Source organism: Athene cunicularia, assembly GCF_003259725.1.
Source record: "Athene cunicularia isolate RWA chromosome Z unlocalized genomic scaffold, athCun1 chrZ_part2, whole genome shotgun sequence".
In the NCBI taxonomy this organism is placed as follows: domain Eukaryota; kingdom Metazoa; phylum Chordata; class Aves; order Strigiformes; family Strigidae; genus Athene; species Athene cunicularia.
Genome location: NW_020799143.1, coordinates 17,473,498 through 17,496,011, shown reverse-complemented (window position 1 = coordinate 17,496,011; position 22,514 = coordinate 17,473,498). Strand labels below are relative to the sequence as shown.

Genomic DNA, 22,514 nt, shown 5'->3' with positions numbered 1-22,514 from the left:
ATGCTGGACACATGCTGAGTTCTCTAAAGCCCAATAAATCTCACCTTTTATGATACTTGAGGAATGCCTCCTCAACAGAAACATTTTGCAACTTGTTTCCGTGGGAAGGAAGGCTTTCCCGTCACAAGACCTGAAGGACCCACTGAAGGTTCTTGAGAATTGCCAGAGGCCAACAAACCCTCCTGCTGCAGAGCACGGGGTTTCTTCCCTCCTGCAGACCTTTGGGCTCAGAAGCAGCGAGGATATTTCCTTGACTTCTTTATTCTCCTCTGTGCTGCTGTCCCCATCTGTTACTGTGTACAGACAGACTAGTAACTACAGACATGAAAGCTGCACTTCATGAAAAGCTTCTTCACAACTGTTTTAGATAGAGTGATTTCTAGGAAAACATAAAAATAGTTCTTCATAAATTTATATTGGATAAGATTTTCCATGTAAATGTCAGATGCTAAAAAACTGCCACCTCCAAGCTACAAACCATCTTTAACAGTCATGCTTAGCTGTCTTCACTACAGTTTATTACACCACAGAAGCTACTGAACCTTTTTAGAATAAAGAAATACGTAAACAGGAGATGGCAAAAGTAGGTTATAAGCTTGCATTTTTAACCAATAACTTGTCATTATTAAAAAAAAATATCTGCAAATATTTTTGGATGATACTATGAGAGACTTTTCTACCATGCACTTGCTAGGTAGTAAATTTTTTTTTTTTTTGTATATCAGTTGAAAGGGAATTAGAAATTCTATTATGTTTTATGCATAAAAAGTATGTACATAAAGATCCCCTCAATTTTTTAAGGTACCAGATATCTGAGAGAAAATACTAGCCAACAATTAGGACAAAAATTTTCAGCGTAAATTTCCCTTTTAACACAGTTAGGCAACGTTTTTACTTGGTGAACTTTTTCTTTTATAATGTATTTACTTCAGAGAAAACTACTGTGGTTTTTTATTAAAGAAAAGTTAAACTCAGTAACTACTGCAATTTCAATAATTGATTTGTAGTGGTAAAAATGCTTAAGATAATTTAGAAATTATAGACTCAGGTATTAAATTAAATTAGATTAAATTAAACTAGATTAAATTAATATTTATTAAATAAATTAGTAGTACCTGAGTCTAATTTAGAAATATGTGAATTACAAGAAAAGCTTTGATTCTTATGTTCATTGTACTATCACACTGAAAAAAAGCTGGATTCATCTCAGTGTCATCAGGTAGTAATCCATCTGGTCCTCCTTAGATCACTCACAGATAGTGAAAACCCATTAAAGAAATCAGTATAATTGCAGAAGTACTGCCTACACAAATCTGTGTAAAAGTCAGTCTTTGCAAAAAGACTGGAGATGAGAAATAACAGCAGCTTGAGGACTTACTCAGGAGGTGATGTGAAATATTATGTTATTCTTATTAACTAGGTGGGATAACAAAGTGACCTCTACAACCGGACACTGGAAACACTTCAAGTTCATTCCTCTAAATTACACTGACTTCTGGTTTCATATTTTAACCCAGTAGTTGAGTGTAGGAAAGTAGGATGAGCTCTCCATTTTGACCAGAACTTACCAGTACTGACTTTTTAGATCAATTAAAATCTGTAATGGAGTACAGTGATATGAATCACACATATAACAAACAAACAAAAAGGAGTGAACATAGAGCCTGCTGAGAAACCAAGACACAGATGGCTCTCATTAGAGGTCCTCAGGTGAAATCTTCACAAATACTGTGACTACAGTTGAGGACACCAGAGTAACACTGCTCCATTCCTCATATGAATGGGGGGCTCCTATGGGAGCCAGACTGCAAAGAAATACTCTACTCCCCACTCTACTGCCTGGGGAACTCTATTTCACTTTGCAGTATAGCTCACTTAGAATTAATCACAAGGGAACAAAGAACCCTGGGAAGAGAAGGCAAGGAAAATCTCCATTCAGAATTCAGCAGATTCAAAGAACTGGCTATTACCTTGCAAGGCATAGGCTTTTTGAAGGAGATTTCAGCTTGAGTCCATACTCCCTTCGGAGAGTCCAAGACGGACCAGATTTTCTCTTGAACAACATGATTTTCTTCAAAGATATAAACAGCAAAAGTGCCACTCATTTTGAAAAACCCATATAAGGCATAATAAAAACGCAGACAAAATTGCAAATTTCCTGGCAGGGTTGGGCCATACAGACGTCCAATGTACCCAGGCTGTGATGTAAACTTTGTGTTCGCCAACAAGTAATAACCTGCAAGACAGCACAATTACTGAGTATTTCTAATACTCAATTAGCGCAGCTGATTTGCTATTAAAGCAGTTTCAGTTATTGCATCAGACTTTGGTTATAAAAACAGTTTCTACTGGCAGAAAACAGATTATCACACTCTGTTTGAAAGGAAATAAGAATTTTTCTAAAAGCGTCCTGGCTACTTCAAGCTAAACTGGCACATGGCTAAGTTACCAGAAATAAGCACTTTTCAAATTTACACTAAAAAAATTCTCTGGCCTGCTGGCCTCAGAGGAAACCTGGCTCTTTCAAGGGTACCGCTCTGAGACCAAAGAATAAAGGATGGGGCAGAAGGCCTATTATTCCCTGCACCAAGTATAAAGAGGTGAGACTTTTTCACATATGATTAAGAACCATGAATACTCTACACAAAGAGATGTGTGAGTTTCAGAACTTACTAGCAGGCTGTTCACTCTGTGGCTTCACCACACATTTCACAGTTTTGTCTTAAAAATGCCAACTATCCTAAGCCTTGAAGTGCTAGGACCCCATCATTCCTCTATATTAAAAGCAACGCATTAAGCTATTATTATATGTGCTTACATATTTTTGTGGAATCATTCTGTCAGTGACTACTACTTCAGTACAGTGAAGATACTCTGATTTATGGTCCTGCATGACTATTCAGTAGGTGACCTTCCCCCTTTACATGTGGGGAGGCACGGCCAGAGTCCCAGCCAGGACAGAGTGGTGTACACTGATTTTTAATGGCAGAGTTGCAGTGAGTCAATCTAACTAGTGTGCTGATGACATTATTTAACAGAATGAACAATGATGCAGCAGATTAACCTTTATTTCCAGTCTGACTCTTCTAGTGAAAAGGAGTTTTAATTTACCAAACCCAGTAGTGTGATCTCCAGCTCTATACATGTTACGTTTCACTTTCACTCTGCTCCATCCTGGGCCATCTTTGTGATCCTGGTAAAAATTACACAGATCTTCTTCAAAATTGCAGCCTGCCTTGGCAGGATTGAAAGGAGTTCCTAAAAGATAGATTCATATGCTCTGTTAGGAAAAACACAGTATAATAAGCATACATATTTGAAGTACAAGGATGGCAAAGTATACTCTGCTTCATCTTTCTTTGCATTATAGAAGACGAGCCTGTGAAAAGACCTTACACATATATAGTGCAAAGTCACAATGATATTAAACTATCAATTTTCTACCACAAGTGGGTGTCATTTTCTTAAATTTTTGCTGGAGCTGGGAGGAAACCTCCTTCACAGCCCCTATAAAATATAGATAAGATACTGATATTAAGAGAAGATTCCTCCTTGAGGACATAATGCAGGAAGACATTCAGATCATATTTTTTCTTCCTCCTCCTTCATTCAAAAGATATTTGGAAAAAATGAGCATGAGTGTGTGCATGGGTGTCGTATTTTCATTTCAGCTTCCAAGGGGATAACTTTCTAACATCAACATTAAATATTTTTTTAAAGAGCAAGGTGTTTTTTTTTCTAAAAAACCCTTTTGTTGTCACGTATAATGTGTGTACATATGCATGCCACAAGTATGTAAGTCAAATGGCTTTTGGTTCATGTATCACCTCATGGCTACTGACCTCATGCATTTTAGCACTGCAAAGGTGCACCATTTGCAGTGAAGTTGATTAAAAGCTAAGCTAAGCCCCCCACCCTTGCTGATAGCTCCCTCTTGACCTGTGATGTAGAATTCATGGGTCAGGATTTGCTTTAGTCAGAAAAATCTCCCTCATGAATGGGTACTTTTAAGTAAAACATTTCTACTTCTTTAAAAGCCTCATCAGTCACTCATACCAGATGCTGGGGGAAGGAGGGGCACAACCCAAAGCCACCATGCAATTTTTGGCTACATCAGGAGTCTAGGACCTCATAAGCATCCCTCTACAGTAGCACACATGAACCTTCTGCATGGAGGCTGAGGGACTTCCCAGCAAGGGCAGACATAGAGATGATCAGCTTCAGAAGCAAAACGTTGGCTTTGGAGAGATATCTGTGGTTTTTCAGCCTCAAATGAGCCAGATCTAAGCATGCCTGTGTCTTTCTATGCCTACAGAGAAAGAGGAGGCAGCCCTGACCTCCCTGCACTGCTCTTCTAGCTAAAGAAAATGCAGCTGGAGTACTGCCAGGTCCATGCAGCATTAAACCCACCTTTTGATTCAGCCTTTGGTGAGCAAGTTTAATAGTCTGGTACCTTCTCCTTCTGTTTGGCTAACACTGAGAACTTTGTTGACCAAAACTTCCAGAAAAATAAGGAAAAATTTTAATGCTCTTACATACACTGCTATATTGGCATACAAGAAAATCAAGATCTTTTGCTTTTTAACATCTCTACTCAAAACATCTGAAGACGGAAATACAAAATTGAAGATGGAAAAACAAAGCAAAACCAGAACAGATGTCAAGGAGTTAATGAAAAAAACAGATTTACTCATCCAAGAGTTGTGGATTAATAACATATTTGGAATCTGCTCCCTACTGATACTTGAGCAGTGCAGGTAAAGATAGCAGAGACTCCAAGCAGATAAAAAAGGGGGAGAAAAAAAAATCTTTTTCCTTGATTACTTCAAAACATTAGCCCAAAATTCAAACTTGCGACTGAAAGAATGGATGGGCTCAGTGGGAAACCGCTAATCTACTTTTGACTATTGCTGAGTGCTACAGTAAAACCCAAGCAACCAGTACACAGCTACTTAGGAGGTTGCATTCACAAGTCCTTCATCCCCAGTGCCTCTACAGCAGGGGTCACATGGATTCAGCTGACTTCTGCTGCTGTAAAAACTTACTAAAAACCTGTCAGATGTGCCACTCTGATATAAAGAATACCTCCTGGAAGAGTGAAGATGGGAAGGCAAGGCTCCTATTAGGCTCTGAAGAACACCTCTGGGCATGTGGCATGGAAGAAGATAAATCTCTGTATCAGCAATAATGAAAAGCCCAGGACATTTTCTTCCATACCATCACACCTAGGGAAATCCCCCTCTCTTTCTCTGACAAGCCAGCAAGTGGTAATTTATTGAAAAGCTGGGGTGATGAAAACACAGCATTCAGTTCAGCACTCCATCTGTAGATACCCAGGGCAAGGTCTTTTAGAAGAACCATGAAGGACTGGTTTCTGGATCAAATGAATGGCATGAACAGCATCTGCTGTTTTGTTGCCAGGAGGAAGAGGAGCCCAATGGCACTGGTCAGTTGAGAAGGCAGCATCTGCACATCACTACTGAATATTGCAAGTACTGACAGATGGTGCAGTGGGGCAAAGCAAAGGGGGAAAACAAGGAAGGTAAATAGCAATAAGAACTCATACCTGTCTGATTGCTGCAATAAACCGGAGAGAAAGAAATGTCATCAAGGGCAACGTAACCTCCCTTGGCACTATTGAAAGCAACTTCAAATATTACCTGAAAACGATAATAATTTGTTATTCAGCTACCATATACATAGCAATAATTTTGGTACACATCTTCATATTACACAATTCTGATCAGATGTCCCAGATGTATTTCAGGGCATCTCAGACACCACTGCAGGTGTCAGGACAAACAAAATTGTATCACTTATTAGGAATACAAATCAGTGCCTGACCCCGGCACCAAGTCTTTACCCACTCAAGGTCAATCAAAAATCAAGGGGAACGTAACGCTTCTGCTGATTTACAAAGCATCAGTTTTAAAGATGCAGTAAGGCTACTCTCATGATACCATACGGAGCCAGTATTCAGCCTGTATTGACTGTCTGTATTGAGTAGAACTCCAAAGCAGCCTAATTATTACTGTATCTAGAATCCATCTGGATCAAGACTTAAAAACAAACTGTGAGGATTACTCTGATGTTCCAATATTAAGTTTTACTGTTTTCTCTAAACATCCTCAGATACGGAAACCCGTGCCTTGGCATCAGCTGGCAGGGAAGATTTCCTTTAAAAAATTTAGTTAAGAACCAGAAAAGCTATTGCTGTGTTTTGTTTACCACAGAAATCAAACAGTGTTTGTATTTAGTCATTCCCAAGGGACATAATTTCCTCAAGTAAGTGGAGGACAGTCCGTAACTCTTGAGGAAGTGTCTTAAAAATCCTTTTAAGTATCAAAGCTCTGAGTTACAGGAAAACTTTGAGAAAAGGCCTAAACCACAAAGCAACCCCAGGGACAAAAGAAGGATGTAAGGACAAATGCTTCCACAGTGAGATCCTGTTCAGTGAAAGCAATGCCCGTGATGTCTCGCCTAGGGATGGGATCCAAAATAGGAGAGCTGTGAAAGAATCATGAGCCATCTCCTTTAGCTGGATGAAACAAAGAGGAAGACCCTCTTGAAGAAACTGAAGAAATTATATGCAAGGTTTAGTCTTCTGTTAAGTGATCTCTAAAATAATGACTGTGTTGGATTACATAAAAATTCCTGGAGCAGAATAAAGGCCCATCTAGCCCCGTGTCTTGCTTCTAGCAGAGCTCCCTATAGAAAGAACTAAAGACAATGACAAGTTGTCAGTTCTTCTTCCCTTACATTGCATTCCCGATGGATTCTTTCTTTCCCATTAATTTGTCTAATCAGTTTTTGAAATGATCAGAATAATGGTATCCATAGTATGCTGTGGAAGTGTGTTCTACAGTTACATGATGTAGGAAAAAATTCTCCCTTTCATTTATTTTAAAACTGTTACCTGATAATTAAGAATTTGGAACAGCAAATTATGAGAAAAATGGAACAGTTAATATTTTCTGTGTCATTTATGGTTTTTATGAACTTCTACCATATTCTACTTCAGTGACTTTTTTTTACAGACTGAAAACTGTTACTTCATTAATTTATAAAAAATTCATCCATACTTTTGATTACCCCCATCTCCCTCTTACAGATCTAGGATATTCTTTTTTAACTGAGAGTTGGAGCTGCATACTCTGCTGAACACAGGGGTACTCTGTGTCTTCATCCAGTGGTACAACATCCTCTGATTTGCTGTTTATTTCACTATAGACAGTCTCCAACATTCCAGATGGTTTTATGAATACCATTAAGAACTGAGAGGATATTTTTGCAAAATTAACCACCATAATGCCACGCTCTGAGCAATCATTAATTATTTTCCGTCTACAGCACTAGGACTGTTACTCCCTTGCATGTTACTTTATCTTTATCGACTAAGTAATCGACTTATATCGACTTACCATTCCATATTATGAGACCTTATCAGATCAAATCTCCTTTCCCATACCATCTGAAGTCTGACAATTCAAATGGATGACTTCATCACTAACTTTACAAAGCATGAAAGGACTATATAACATCTGATGAAAATTAGCTTTACCACTAACATTTTCTGAAAATCTGCAGTCTTACGGTGAATTAATAAATAACCTACGTGGTTAAACCAAGTACAATGAAAGCCAATTTATTTGTAATCCTACTATTAGAAGTATATATATATATATAGGGATTGAGTATATATATAAAAATTACATATATATGTATAAAATTTGTATCTGTATACATGTAAGTACATACGTATATATATAACACATATGCAGCTTACTCCAATCTTCCAAGATATTAGATATAAGAATATATATTTTACATATATATATATAAAGATGTAAGGCACATATTTGTGTATGTGTATACAGATACACATACATATACACATATATATACATACAAATTTTTATATGAGCATGTGTATTTTTGTAATGCATATATACACACACATATATATATAAAAATGTTTATTCAACTCTTCTAAGATTTGGATTTTTTTCAGTAAACACTACAGAATAAAAAATTCAATTTATTTCTGATACTCTTGAAATTAACTGTAGTAACCATAAAGAGCTGGTTTTCACATCTACAGACTACTATTAGGGCCCAAGTCTGGACTCTGTCTTGTGAAAGCACAGAAAGACTGAATTTCAGGACTGTATAAGGTAGAGAAAAGAGCTTGAATTTTTTTAAAATTTTTTCTTCTGCAGTGGGAGGCATGCATTACTTTATGATACTCAGCATCCTCAAAAATGGATCATCGATTGACAGCAATATGGGATTGTGAGAACACTGACATTATTAAGAACTGAAAGACCTCATGTTAGTAGGACCCTACAATACCCAAGGTATTCTGTTCAAGCATTTCACCACCAGGCTTCAACTCTGCTGAAAAGCAAGCACCAGTATGGAAAGTGATTCCTCCTTGACCCTTATGTAGTTGATAAAGGAAACAACAGATCACCAGCATCTTTATTACCATCTTTTGGATACCGGATGGCCAATGCCATGATCCCAGCTTGGCCTGAGTCAGCACTGATATCCGATGCAACCTGAAAGCCACAGCTGGACTGTACAGGAATGATTGCTTTACCTCCACAGGGTACAGTGCATTGAAGTCAACTTCTGCTAGTGCCCAGTCCACACTCAGTGCACTGTCTGTTTTCCAGATCTCTTCATAAAAGCCACTTGTGTCTCTCAAGTAAATGGTAAAAACAATGCTACTCTCCTGCTTTAGTTGATAATAAAAAGATAAGCAGCCAGACATCGGGGCTGTCGTCTTTGGTGAGATTAGCTGGGCCACTTCCTGAAAATGTTTGACGTAAACAGAGTCCACATACATGTAGTGACCTAAAAGTATAAAAGAAACTTGGTAGAAGGACATTCTTTAAAGGACACCACTTACAAGAAGTATCAGGAGATGGTCAGGAACTTAGACATGTATCTCTGTGACCCGGACAATGATGGTTGATTTCTAGGAAATGTTAGTAATTCCAATAAGTTCTTTTTTTTCTCTCCTTTCCTTCTTTGTACAAGCCAAAGGTGTTTGGCTAACATACCACTGGCAAAACACTCAGCCTCAGCTCTTTCTTCAGTCTTTATTCAAGTCCTTTATATCAAATAAAGTAATAACCTTTCTGAATTTTGGGAGCTGTTCATAAATGGAGAAAACTGATACAACTGAGTAAAATCCCTGCCTCCCAACAGCTCATCATAGTATTTAGTCTTCCTCCAAGTGCAACTTTTACTAAGGCAACACAGGTAAAGGAACAAGACTATAAGCCATGTGTTTCCTCATGTTTTACTCAGCATGTATCTAATGAATTGACAAACAAACTTTATTCTGTCCATTTCACTACTTGTATAATTCTGCTCAGTCTATCTAAGATTTGGTTTCTAAATGTTTTACCTTTACTGAATAGACTGGGGGTTTTGGTAAAATCATTGAAAAAGACTTTTGGGAGATGTTAATAAACAGAAAAATGCATCACAGATTAGTAGATTCCCTCCCCCTTCAATAGCCAATATGAACTGCAGGATTTTCAAAGGGTACAGCTTCTTAGACTTTGACTTTGGGAGAGCTATCTGGATTTAAACAGGGCACATCCATGTGCACAGAAGAAAAACGCATCTGTTTTTTCTTCTTCTGCACTCTCAGAAACACAGCACCAAACAATATCAGTTGATGAATGGAAAAATGGTTCTTCACAAGTAGAAAACTTAGAGGAGAATGACATGTCAAACTGACAGCGTGCTTCAGCATGGACACTGCAGACTGTGCTGTTAGGTTTGTATCTACACCGCTATGTTAATTATCTAATTGTGTTCTCAAACCTGGAGATGTCATTTCTTGCTTGACACCAGTGGAAGGAAGGGAAAGGGCTTTCTTGGCTTTGGGTCTCCTCCAGCCTGCCCAATGCCAGGGGACTGGTGACACTTCAGCAGTACTTGCCTGAGAAGTTCTGGGCTTCATTTTTGCTCTGCAGTTTTACCACATTTCATAGCTTAATTATCATCTCCCTGTCTGATATACATTCATAGCCCAGCTCTCGCAAAAAGAAGGCTCTTCCATGACTTGCTGCTTCTCAGGCTCTTCGCAGTCGATGGTCAGCAGTGAGGGTTTGGTGTGAAAAAGAAACACTGCAGCTACAAGAAAACAGATCCCTCCCAGTTGTCGGCATTTCCTACCACATATAGTACTTTATTTAATCGGTAAAGTTGTCTGCTGTTGGACATTGTGGTGAGTTAAAGTACCATCAAAATTTTATCAGCGTTTAGGTGGCATGGGGTGATGTAGGGATGGACTGACACTCTGTACTCAACTCACACAATTGTGAACTAAATAAAAAAGCACAGCGGCATGAGTTAAGGGAAGAGGATCAACCCTGCTTTTCATGATGTGATTCCTTGCACTGTCACAAGCATCGCAATGTCGAAGATGAACAGTGCGCTGCAGCAGCCAGATCTGACCGTCACCTACTGTGGTACTTCATGAAACAGTATATCAAAGGCTAAGATATGCCCCAAACCTTCTCTATGACTACGTAAAATGTTTTCCTCTCAACAAGGTGGCCGGGACAAGTATTTCATACAGGGCAAGTGCTGAAAATGCTTTAAGTCTTTGCAGCATTCTGCCTCCAACAGACTGTATTAACAGCACCATATTTGACTGAAAGAAGCAAAACCCCTAAATGGTGCAATTTAACCTGAGATTCTCCAAACACGTTTCAATCCCTTAGCTCTCCTACTTAACTTTCCCACTAGCCACTAGAAAGAAAACCCCTGCCAGATGTACAGAGCAGCAGTACAAGATTTTAAAACTTACTGTGGCTCATACTTTTAGAATCCACAAAAAGATGAAATACATCCAAAATTTTATCCTTATTTTGAGTAATTCTGAAGTCTAGCAAGGGGTGTAACAAAGTTATTATAAAACTTACAGGAAACATTGTATGAACTTCCGTAAATACTCCCATCCTCTTCTAATCCCCTTTTGCACATAAATCATTCTTACCCCATCCAATGCCAGAAGAAAAGAAAGAACTCACATAAGAATTTGCAGTATAAGAGTAATACGTGGATAAGAGACTCAAATTTTCCACTATACTTCTGTCACACATTCATTGCTTACCCAGTTCGCTGTTAAGTGTGTGGTCTTTGGGCAGGATAGACTGAGAATTGCGAATGTTTCCTCCACCAACAAACCAGTTGACATTGGGGTTCCAGCGGTTCACAAAGCCACAAAGATGATTTTCTTCAAAGTCACATTCTGCAATTGCAGACATCATCAGCTGAGTGCACACATTTTCATTACAGAAACTGGGAGAGAGGTGGTAACTGAGCACTGGCATCATTTTACATATGGCCGTGCAGAGAACACCCGTATTTATCAAACTGGAGACAGCACTTAGCTTTAATAAATGGAAGCAAACCTAGCCACAATTTTGCATCAGTTTTTGCTAAAATTTTTATTTCCATCCTGTTTGGTCCTATCAATCTTTTCATTATTTGGCAATATGGGACTACTGTAATTCAGAACTAAATAAAATAATATAAAGTATTCCACTTCATAGTATTAAATAGTGAGAGCAGAGCTTCCACTTGTAAATCACAAATGGCTAGAAGCAAAACAGGACTAGTATTTCATAGCAGTAATGAGACTGCTTTGTTTCTTTCACAGAGCCAAATAATTGTGACAATTCAGTTGGACTCCACCAGAGCTCCCCAGAAATACCAAGGTCTCCCAGCCTCCTAGCCACTGACATTTCTGAACTTCATTAGCGGTTTGTGGCAAATGTCATGAGGAAATAGCAGTAAGTGTGAATATCTAGAATGACTCTGCAACTTGCAATATGCCACTGTAAGGAAGCATGAGCAGGCAGACAGCAGAAATAAAGTCACAGTTGTTGTGTCTAATATTTGCAGCAGTCTAGTTTTATGAAAAGATAACACTTGTTCCTCCTTGAACAATAAATAGATTTAGAATGAATTATTGCATGTGAAATGTATATATATAGATATATATCTCAGAGATGGGTGAACAAGAACAGGTATCAGTGTGCAACCTTAGCTTAAAAAATATCTGTATCAAATATGGTAGCCTACTTTTCCATAAGGAAAAAGCCATTATCTTTTTTCTAAACCCAGACTTTGAATTCAGTTTTAAAACTGCCAACAAGGTTGGTTTTTTTTTTTTCTATGCAGAGAATATGAGAGCTGAACAGACAGTACTTACCAATACAATATCCAGGAGTTATTTTAATTTCAAAAACTGCTATACTGGCAGATTTATCTTGTCCCATTTCACCTTCCAGTACAATCTGCACAATATAAACCAAACTGTAAATCTTACCATTTCAGTATTTCCATTATCACTCTAGACATTTAAACAGGATAAACATAAGAACAAATTAAATATATTGGGGGGCACTCATCATCCTTACAGTCAGGAGAGGTGTTTTTGCTGGAAGAGCTTGGCAGAATGCATTAAAGACAGAGTCAAAGCCCTTCCTTGAGGACAGAAGGCACACTGAAGGACAATGAGACAAGGCCAAAAAATCCCACACTTCATATAAGAGTATGGGACTCCAGATTCCTCAGCTGTGGCTATACAGGATGTTACTGTGAGAGATGTGATGTGATGGGTTTTGGGTAGAAATGCTCTCAGCTTCTGACTCCTCCCAGAAGGAGCTGCAGACCCCAGACCTGGGAGGTCCCATATCTGCTGCAAGATGCCAGCAGCTCTGCAGGACTGCCATCAGGTGAGACGTCCTTGCCACATGGCCCGGCTGGCCATGCTTTCCTGTGAGCCGTGACACGTGTTCCCTGGGAAGAACACTAACTGACTGGCTCAGGACAGCTCTGCTCACTGATTTTAGGGATAGAGGGGCTGGCTGACTCACATGCTGCCAGCCCTAGGGTGCCCTATGCTTTGCTTTGCTTTCCCAGAGTGGAAATTTTCAAAAAGCAGTCCGTATACCCCAACACATGCAACCAGAAAGCTCATGGCATGTTCTAAAACTGGCCTTACCTTGTACTTCTTTGTGCTGTTCATTAAATCTAAGCTGGCTATGAGCCAGCTATCTGAAGGCTCCTTGGCTGACCACAGCAAACGATCAAAGCTCTCTCCTTCCTGCCTCAGGTACAGGTTGAGCCTTGTAGGATCAGGTGAAGTCTCTGAAGACATTGCTATCTGATAAATCAGTCTGACACAGCTCCACTCCTCAGAGTACAGCTCAGGGCTGGAAAGCACTGCTTTCTCACCCTCGTAAGATGTATCCACAGAAATGTAATGTCCTGCAAACAGACACACATCAGAATAATAAATGTCAGAGGCATCCCTGGACAAAAGTACTTATTTATAAACGAATGATTGTTCTGGGGCTAGGTCAGGAGATTGAGACCACCACTCACTTGTTGAGCAAGTTATTTAACCTTTTGATATCCCACTGTACCCACATGTCACTTCATGTGCCTCTCAGCATTTTTGATCACTATTTTTAAATTATTGGAAATCATCAGAGAAAGATGTTACATCAGTGTAAAGCAGATTATTAAGCTGTAGACAGACAGTTTGATCAACAAGACAATTTACACACGCAGGAATATGCTGCAGGAATATTTAGTTGGTTTACAGATCAAAACTTTTTAACTTCAGTTTTTGTGGTGTTTTGAGCCCAGAGGGCAATTGAGCACCATGCTGCTGTTCACTCACCCCTTCCCCTTCAGGAATGGGAAGGGTAAAATAAAGCAAAAGGCTCAGGATTTGAGATAAGGACAGAGAGAGATGACCCAACCATTATGGTCACGACAAAAGACAGGCTTGTTAGGGGGATAAAAAAGAACATCACTTCAATTCAAACACTAACAACGACACTACTCAACAGAGTAGTGGGACAGTGAGAAGCATTACCGCATCTTAAAAACACCTCCCCCTTTGCTCCTGATCTCTCTACCCTCTCTCCACAAGGGGCGCAGGGGGGCAGGGGATGGGGGTTACAGTCTGTCTGCCACTCCTTCCTCCTCAGGGAGAGGACTCCTCAAATTCTCCCTTGCTCCAGCATGGTGTCCCTCTCATGGGAGACATTCCTCAATGAACCTTCTCTGTCATGAGTTCTTCCCACTGGCTGCAGCCATTCCCATGCTGCTTGACATGGGTCACCCCCACGTGTTGCAATCCTCCCAGCACCAAACTACAACAGCCAGGCCTGCTTCTTCCCATGGGGTCCCAGCCTTCTTCAGCTGCAGCACCTGCTCCAGCATGGGGTCCTCCACACGCTGCAGGTGGGCATCTGCTCCACCACAGACCCCCATGGGTGGCAGGGGGCGGCCCTGACATCTTACCACGGGATACAGGGGAGTCTCTGTTCCTGCACACCTACCCCCCTTGCCCTCCATTCTTTCACTGATCTAGGTGTTTGCAGAGGTGTCCTCCTCACAACTCCTCCTCACAACTCCTCCCAGATTCCCCTTCTTAAATACGTTATCACAGAGGCACAGCCACCGTCACTCATTGGCCCGGCCTTGGCCAGAGATGGATCTGACTTGGAGCTGGGGGAGCTTAGAGAAGCTTCTCCCAGAAGCCACCGCTGTAGGCCCCTCCCCTGCTACCAAAAACCCCCATCACACAAACCAACACATTTTTATAATTTAGATTTTGAAACAATACGTAAAATCTTCTAGAGCATTTCCAGTTTCAAAGAACCAAACTAGAAAGACACACTTAAGTGGTAAAACAACCATGTACAAATCTGCTGGGAAAAAAAAAGTGCTAAACATAAAGCTACATTTAAATGTATCAGCAGTCTCAATGGGATTATTTCAAAATTACTCTCTGGGTGGATATTTTAGGAGAAGGACCTAAAACATAACCTTCTCTGTAAAAACAAAAGAAAGGATGCAATGGCAACCATGAAAGGATGTGTGAGGAGGCCAAAAAATGCCAAGGAAGCAACATGTAAAAGAAGCAACCAACAGTAAATAAACCACAGTGAAACAGAAGTCTGGTCCCGGAGACTTTACTAACACATCAAAACCAAGATCAGGAGAGCAAAATGGGATACAGAAGTCAGAAAAACCTGGAATGCAGCACCAGAAACAAGTGAAACAGTGAGAGAAATAAAATTTTTAAAAACCCAGGAAAACAACAAAGCAAGCTAGGACATCCATATCTGAAAGATTATCCTACAGTCAATCTGGAAAATCATCCTTCCAACCTAGTAGCAATGTATATCAGACAAATCCCATTCCTAATACTAATTCTCGGTAGCCAGGCTGCAAGCAAGGGTGTAAGTACTATCAGGGACTGTGTCAAATCAGCCCGTCACCCAGCAGCACATCACACCTATCCCCTTTAGACTTCTCAGAGCATATATTTCTTCTTCTTTAATCTCATTTCACTTGACCACAGAGCTTGTCTCAGTTTCCACAAATATGTAAGCACTTGCTTAACTTGGACACATCAGCAGTCAGACTGATGTTAAATATATTGCTTCCCTCTGAAGCACACCCTCCCCTCTCAAATCCTGCCTGCACCCTGGCTGCTTCCCAGGAGCTCCCCTATTGCCTTTTCAAAAGTATTCTCTCTGATGTGAAAAAAATCATCGCTATGAACAGTCACAGCCTGCCCCTCCACAAAGGCAAAGAGCAGGGACTGATTTGATCTACAAGGTTCCCAAAGTCTTCTCCCATACACGCCCTGGAAGATGCCAGGAGCAGGCTGCAGCTCTGACAACACCCGATTCCTTGGGCAGTGTGTATTACAGCAGCCCCCTGCATCTGCTCTCTCTCTCACCTGCAAAAACTGTGCACAACAACCCATTTGTACTGTACATTTTTTTTTAGCAAATGTAAGACAAATGACTGCTACTTACTTAGGGGGTAGATGAAGCCCTAAGCAGTATAAGGGGCTGTGTAAATACAGAAAAGCTTCGTTTTCTTTCCCTTTTTAGGGAATGGATTTCTTTTTTCCTCTTAACATAATTTCTCTTTGTATCTACTCTCTCTTGGAGGAATATACAAAATCACTGGTTAAGTATGAGTAACTTGTTACTTCAGCAGCATATGAATGAAAAATAAACGCAGGACTGAATATTTTAAAATAGGCACCTAATGTGCCTGCCAAATACTTAATCTGTAAAATATGGATGCATAAAACATCCACCTGCATACAGATAACCAGTTAGTTCACAAGAGTTATCACGCACAGTATTTATTTGCTGGCATGTGCTAGTCTAAGGTATGCCTGTTTTTCCATATGCATGGAGGATAGAGGGAAATCACCAAGGCTCTAATAGAAAATTGAATGCTTCTCGCATATTTTAGTTAATGTAAGTGGCAATATTCAGTTCAGATGAAGAATCTGTGTTTTTAGACTAGTCTCAATTTGGATCATTTTGCTTACAAAGAAACCTACAATTCAGAATCCATGCCTGGCAATTTCAGTTTAGATTTGAGCCCTATTTTTGTCTGTACTTCATGAGAAACTCCATAGGAAACAGACCATTCTTATAATAGTCGTCTTTTTTTCCCCACGAAATAAATTAGTGTCGACATAGGAAAACACACTCACAAGAAGACCTCAAATTACCAGCTATGAGGCTTAAATGGCTGCCTGGCTTTAAGACTTAATTATAAGTAGACTACGGTTCTTCTACAAAAATAGTGATTTAAAAGAGAAAGAAAACCTCTTGGAGTTTCCAGTTGAGATGATTATTTTACTATAAACTTGACTCGGAGTTCTCTGCTTGCTGTACACTTGCTTTCGCTTGTTCTCATTCCCCACTGATAGGAGAGCAAAGACCATTAACTCTCTCTTTAATCAGGGTTTTTTTTTAGTTGCTTTAAAAAAAAATATTAATTTGACCTATTCATTAAGTCTTCAGAAATGTAGTGCTCTCACCCCCAACCTGCTAATAATTTTAGCATCTTCTGGAAGCTTAAATGTGTAATTTGCTCCACTGTAATCAATGGGAGCACTGATAGAGAGCTTTATGTGTAAGTTTAAATGCTTTGCTAATCAGGATGAGGGAGCCTGGCACTTTGCAGCATCAAGCACAGAAAATGCTAATATTAAACTGCTTCCAAATGAATGTTGGCATTGATTAAATGGCCTTTATACTAAACTGCATTTCAGTAATAGCAACAACATGTACCATTGATGCAGAAAGGAAGGTCTCACAATGCAGACCTCAAGGACTGACACAGAGCAATTGTGAGAGCAAATCAATGTGAAGAGAGGGTTCCTTGGGGTAAAGAAGCAGACAACTTTCCACACTTCTTTGTTGGAGTAACAGAAGGATATTTAGCAGTCTATCGAGAATTTGGTGAATGCACAGTGCTGTAGCCTGAAAACTCTCATAAAAAATGTAACATGCAGCTTTGTTTTCCAGCATGCCACATGACTTTTCTCAAAATCCTCCTCCAAATGCCCACAGAACTTAATTTATAGCAGTCACTCAGGAATTATTAAGAGAGGACTACTCTTGAAAATCACAGGAAAGCAAAAGAGAGGTAGTCACAGAATGCCAGGAAAAACCTTATGACACAGTAACACAAACACAGAGTTTCTGGCAATTACTTGCTCAGAGCAAGTAATTAGGCTCAGATGCAGCCCTAATCAGTATAAGGGGCTGTACACATACTAGAAAGCTAAATTTTCTTTCCATTTCTGGGGAATGGCATGGAGTTTTTCTATGATGATGAAGACACCATACAAGCTTCTTCACACATGACAAAAGTCAGGGACCACTAACCTTTGATTGCTAACAGCTAGCAGTTCCCTGGTGAAGGCAAACACCTACAGCCAGAAGAAGAGATGGGAAAAAGGGGACTCTCAGATGTGTTTCCCTCACCACTCACTACTGAGGCTGGTGAGTAATGCACTTCTTACCCACATTCCTATAATGACTTTTTGAACTCCTGTGGAACTTCACTGACTTCTCCTTGACAGCTGAATTGAACTGTACAGGACCAAGCATGTTTTCATTTTACATTACTCCATGTCCAAGCAAAATACTGAGCCCAGAGGTGACTAGGAGCCAGTGTTTCAAACCTATAGCCCTCAACACAGCTAAGCACTGCAGTGGCTAAGCCTCACAAAATGAGACCTTTAAAATACTTCTGTATGCATGTCTCTCCTTTTGCCGCTCTAATAAGCAGTTCCATACAGAGTCCCTCTCAATTACAGCTGGTGATGAGTCATACACTCAAATTTTCCAATTTTTTTTTTTTTTTAAATTTACTTACCAGATAGTCATCAATACATCAGTCAGCAGTGTTTGTATCAATGGCTTTGGGAAAAGAGGGTTGAGACCAGCAATACTACTTTTTCCCAAAAGCAATGCAGAAATGACCCTGATTGCTTCCGCTGTAAATAACACAAGACAAAAAGCCAGATACTGGCTAATAAACTAAACCAAATTCTGTTGACAAAATGAAAAAAAACAACTGGGATAACTAAAATTACCAGTTAGCTTTTCAATTATATACTTTCACTGTAAAAATTTGGAGGAGTATCCACAGACATTTTAGAACCTTTGTGGGGTTCGTATCTGACACAGCTGTTCATTTAGTTCAGCAACAGTGCAGCTTTACAAGAAAAACTACACATAAGCAGTGAGCTCCAAGAGAAATAGTATTAAGGAAATATGAAGCAGAAAAAGTCTGGGAACACACATTTGATTAGGTACTCATTTATACAGAAAATTTGCAAGAAATACCTTGAAGTTTCCAGTCACGTTTGGATTTTCCCTGTACTTCCCATACAAAAACAGGAAAGAATATTACCAGGGATTCTTAGGACAAAAATTGATCTAATGATACCTTCTCAGGAATCTCAGTGTCTGGATTTTTGGGCTGTGGCTTCAGGGGGTTTTAAAAAATATTCTACTGCCATTAGAAAAAAAAGAAAACAAAAAGGCAGCAAAGCAGTTTATTCTTCACAACGTGTTAAGCCTTCTTCCATCTCCAAGGAAAAGTTAGTTAAAAATATTAATGATACAGCCAGAGAAGCATCATTTTGCAAATGAAGTTTGCACATGGAGGTCATCCCTGGGTACAGATGAGATTTATATGAAGGTTCAGAGTTTGAGTTAAGAACACAGAAATTCTACCAGCTACTTCATATGAGGTTTTGGGTGAAGCTAGGAGAAGTCTTGTGGCACTGAATATAAAAACTTCAGACTCAACACTCCACTTTTCATTCCATTTCTTTTCAATAGAAAGCAAACTTTTCAACTAAAGTGGACTTCTGCTGGAAACTTGGCTTGAAAAACACTGTGTGAATCAACATTAAATCTGTCCTATCTAAAAAGTTGAGGTTTCTGAAAAAAAATATTTCTTTAATCAGGAACAGTCACCATGCAATTTAGTAAGGTTTTTTGGAGGTAAAAGGAAGAGTTGGAGGGTGAGGTGGGTTTTTTCCAAATTTTTTTAGGCAGTGTCTTGGGAGAACAAAAAATTGCATGAGCAAGTGAGAGAACAAAAAATTGCATGAGCAAGTGACTTTTCAACAGGAGGGAAAGGTTTTGCCCTACAATTCCATGAAGAAAATAAAAGAAATCCCCAAACCTATCAAACACAAAAAAGCTTGCACAAATATTTCAACTAGGTCCATAATACTGTGCTGGGATTAGAGAATCAGCTTAAACTGCAACTATAGTGGCAATTTTTAATTAGAAGTCAAACAAATGCAGTTTGGAATACTTTAATAAACTTTCAACCTACAAGCAGAGAGCTGTTACCAGAGACAGAGGTAACAAGCAGCATTAAAAGCTAGGTAGCATGGGGCTAAAGGGCACAGAGCCCTCTCCCAATTGGCTGCAGGTGGGGAAGGTCCCCTCTGGGTAGTCTTGGCCACAGTGTCACCTGATGCACATCAAGAGCCACCAAGACCTCTTGTGTGAGCAAAGATCTTTTGGTAGCAGCAGTGCATCCCAGACAGCCAGAGAAACAGTTACCTCTGACCACTCCTGCTGGACCCGAGGAGGAGGTCTGTCCACCAACCCCTGGGGAGGTCTTCCACACAGCCCCCTCTCCAACCTGATCTGGCAGACGGGGAAATGTGGCAACAGCGGAGCTGGTGTTTAACTACTTCCCCTTGGCCCTCAGGAGACTTGTGGCAGCAGTTTCTCTCCCAGATGGACAGACACATGCATGACACACACAGGGCTGCGTGGCAAAGCCTGGCCCACATTAATGAAGTTAAAGGCTCAGCCCCAAAATATCCAGGGTGGTGCCACGATTAAAGCTACTTGACCCCACAGGGCATAACTGGTATTTTCATTCCCATCAAGCCACAGATTATTTCTGGTAAGCCATTAGATTCACAACAGGAGAACTGCATGCTATATGCTAGGACCGATTAGTGTTGTCATCATAGGAAAAAACTTTCTGGTCTTTAAACCTCCTTGTCTACTCTGTGGTTTCTTAAAAGCAAGTCTGTGAAAATAGCTAAGGGATGGAGAAGCAGGAGGTGGTCTGTGTTTGTTGTCTGCAGTGGCTGACATGCACGGCTACTGTCAAGGCTTTTCCTCTTCTTGTGTATCTACAGGGGCACCTCAAGCCTACAGCTGTCACCTTTCTGCAGCAAAAGTCGGTGGTCCTGCCTGGCCGCTGCCAGCTGCCCAAACCCTGATCATTGCCCAGGCAGGGAGGGCACCCTCAGGTGCCAGTTAAATCTGCTCCTGTGCTACTCTCCTTCTTCAGGGGGAACAATGGGGTTTCCAGGCAAGATTCACAAAGCTGAGTAGTATTTATTGAAAATAAAAGCATTTTGTAGAAAAGCACAGCCTCGGGCAATGAGCACCCAGGCAGTCACAGGCCTTCCTCTTACTGGATGGACAGCACTGACAAAAGGAGCTCCCCTGGCAGCTTTCTCTCCAGCTCACTTTAATTTACAAACGGAGTCTCCTTCTGGGGACCGAGATTTATCATTTGACCCTTTGTTTGCCACAGCCACCAGACCGGACCAGAGAGCTCCTGCTTCCCAACGGGGATGAATCTTCAAAGGCTCCTTTCCCGGAGGACGGCTTGGGTTAAGTACCAGCTCCACCTCCTGTCCCCTCCTTTGCTCCCCCAGCAAGTTCAGAAATACAGCTGTTGGCAAGCCAGTCAAAATCCATAAAAGTTACACAATTAGCCCCGAAACACCCTGTGACTGCATCATCTGGTCACATCTACTACTACACTGGCAAAACCTTCCAGCCTCAATCCACCAGCGTGCCTGTGAAAGTCTGGAAAAGGTCCAGCTCACACTGCCGTTTTCTGTTTCTGATTTAGAAGAGTTGCTCCACTGCACTGGGGAAGCTTGAACTTGTAAGGGCTATGTGGCAAGAGCTGGGTTCTCTCCCAAGATCCTTACATCATCCACCAATTACACCAGATCTTCTGGTCGCTCCAAACACAAAGCATGTGGGGTTTGTCTTCTTTCACAATGACCTCACAGATTTTTATACAATTTTCAAGTTTTCTTTCTGCTTGTTCCAACCAACCCATTAGTCCCAGTTCAGACCACTCAGTTCCCCTTTCCATGCTGTTAATTACATAACTTTAGCAATTTTTTATCTCCTGACACAGAGGCTGCCAGGTTTTTCTCCAGTATCTCTGGTTTTCTTTGCAACAGCTCTTTCACAAAGCCATCGTCATGACTTCTATCAGGTGGGATACCTGAGCGTGATGTAGCTAAGATCTGGAGACAAAAGATTATCTGCTGTGAATTTCTGAATTGGAAATAATTTAGAAAAGCCTTTTATTTGTTCTTTGGCATCCTGTATCAGTTTCAATTGTCCCCAGTGCACAGGGAATATTAAAGATAAAAACCAGATAAAGTAGAAATCATCAGACATCTAAGTGTTCACAATGCTCATCTCTTTCATTACTATCTCTATCTCTTTGCTAAATCATGTTTCCACCAGGATCAAGCACACAGAGCACCGCAATAGCTGTTCTAGCACAGCTGCTTGTCCGACTGGCAGAATGTATCACAGGGCTGCCTTCCTTTAGCAAAAGAATATGAAATTTCACTCCTACAGTATACCCTTGCATTATGTTGTCTATTTACTTTGTTCATTGCTCCTTTCATTTTTTTAATGCAGATGCATGTGGTGTGGTGGAGTATGCCTGTAATATATTACAAGCTCTGTTTTGTACTGTGTACTGAGCATGTCTCAGCCTGCCCAAGGCAAACCTACCCATCCGCAATCCCCACAGTTTTGGCATTTTTTTCAAGAAAAATCCATCAGATTTGCAACCCAGACCAAGATGATAGCCTGCAACCCTCAGGGGAACCAATGTGAGAAATTTGATGACCCAGACCATGAGACAGGCAACTTCTCATTGTGTCTCAGAAGAGGGTGTTTCTGGGGCCATGCTCCTCCTTGGATCAAAGTGACAAGCACAGTCACAGGGAGCAGGAGTTCGAGAGAGAGAAAAAGAGATACACCAACCCAACCTTGATTTGGTTCTGCATGTCAGGATTTCCATTAATCTGGAAGATCATGCTTTTC

The 22,514-nt window shown here is 40.4% G+C and overlaps 1 protein-coding gene across 1 annotated transcript in view; it reads right to left on the bottom strand.

The window, feature by feature from the left end:
* MAMDC2 (MAM domain containing 2) overlaps nt 1-22,514 on the bottom strand; it is a 106,688-nt gene that overhangs the window by 17,773 nt on the left and 66,401 nt on the right. The window contains exons 2-8 of the mRNA XM_026866050.1: nt 13,040-13,305; nt 12,245-12,329; nt 11,141-11,278; nt 8,603-8,859; nt 5,567-5,660; nt 3,112-3,258; nt 1,971-2,236 (exon numbers count right to left, since the gene is read on the bottom strand). Coding sequence (XP_026721851.1) covers nt 1,971-2,236; nt 3,112-3,258; nt 5,567-5,660; nt 8,603-8,859; nt 11,141-11,278; nt 12,245-12,329; nt 13,040-13,305 — 1,253 coding nt within the window. The remainder of the gene's footprint in view (nt 1-1,970; nt 2,237-3,111; nt 3,259-5,566; nt 5,661-8,602; nt 8,860-11,140; nt 11,279-12,244; nt 12,330-13,039; nt 13,306-22,514) is intronic.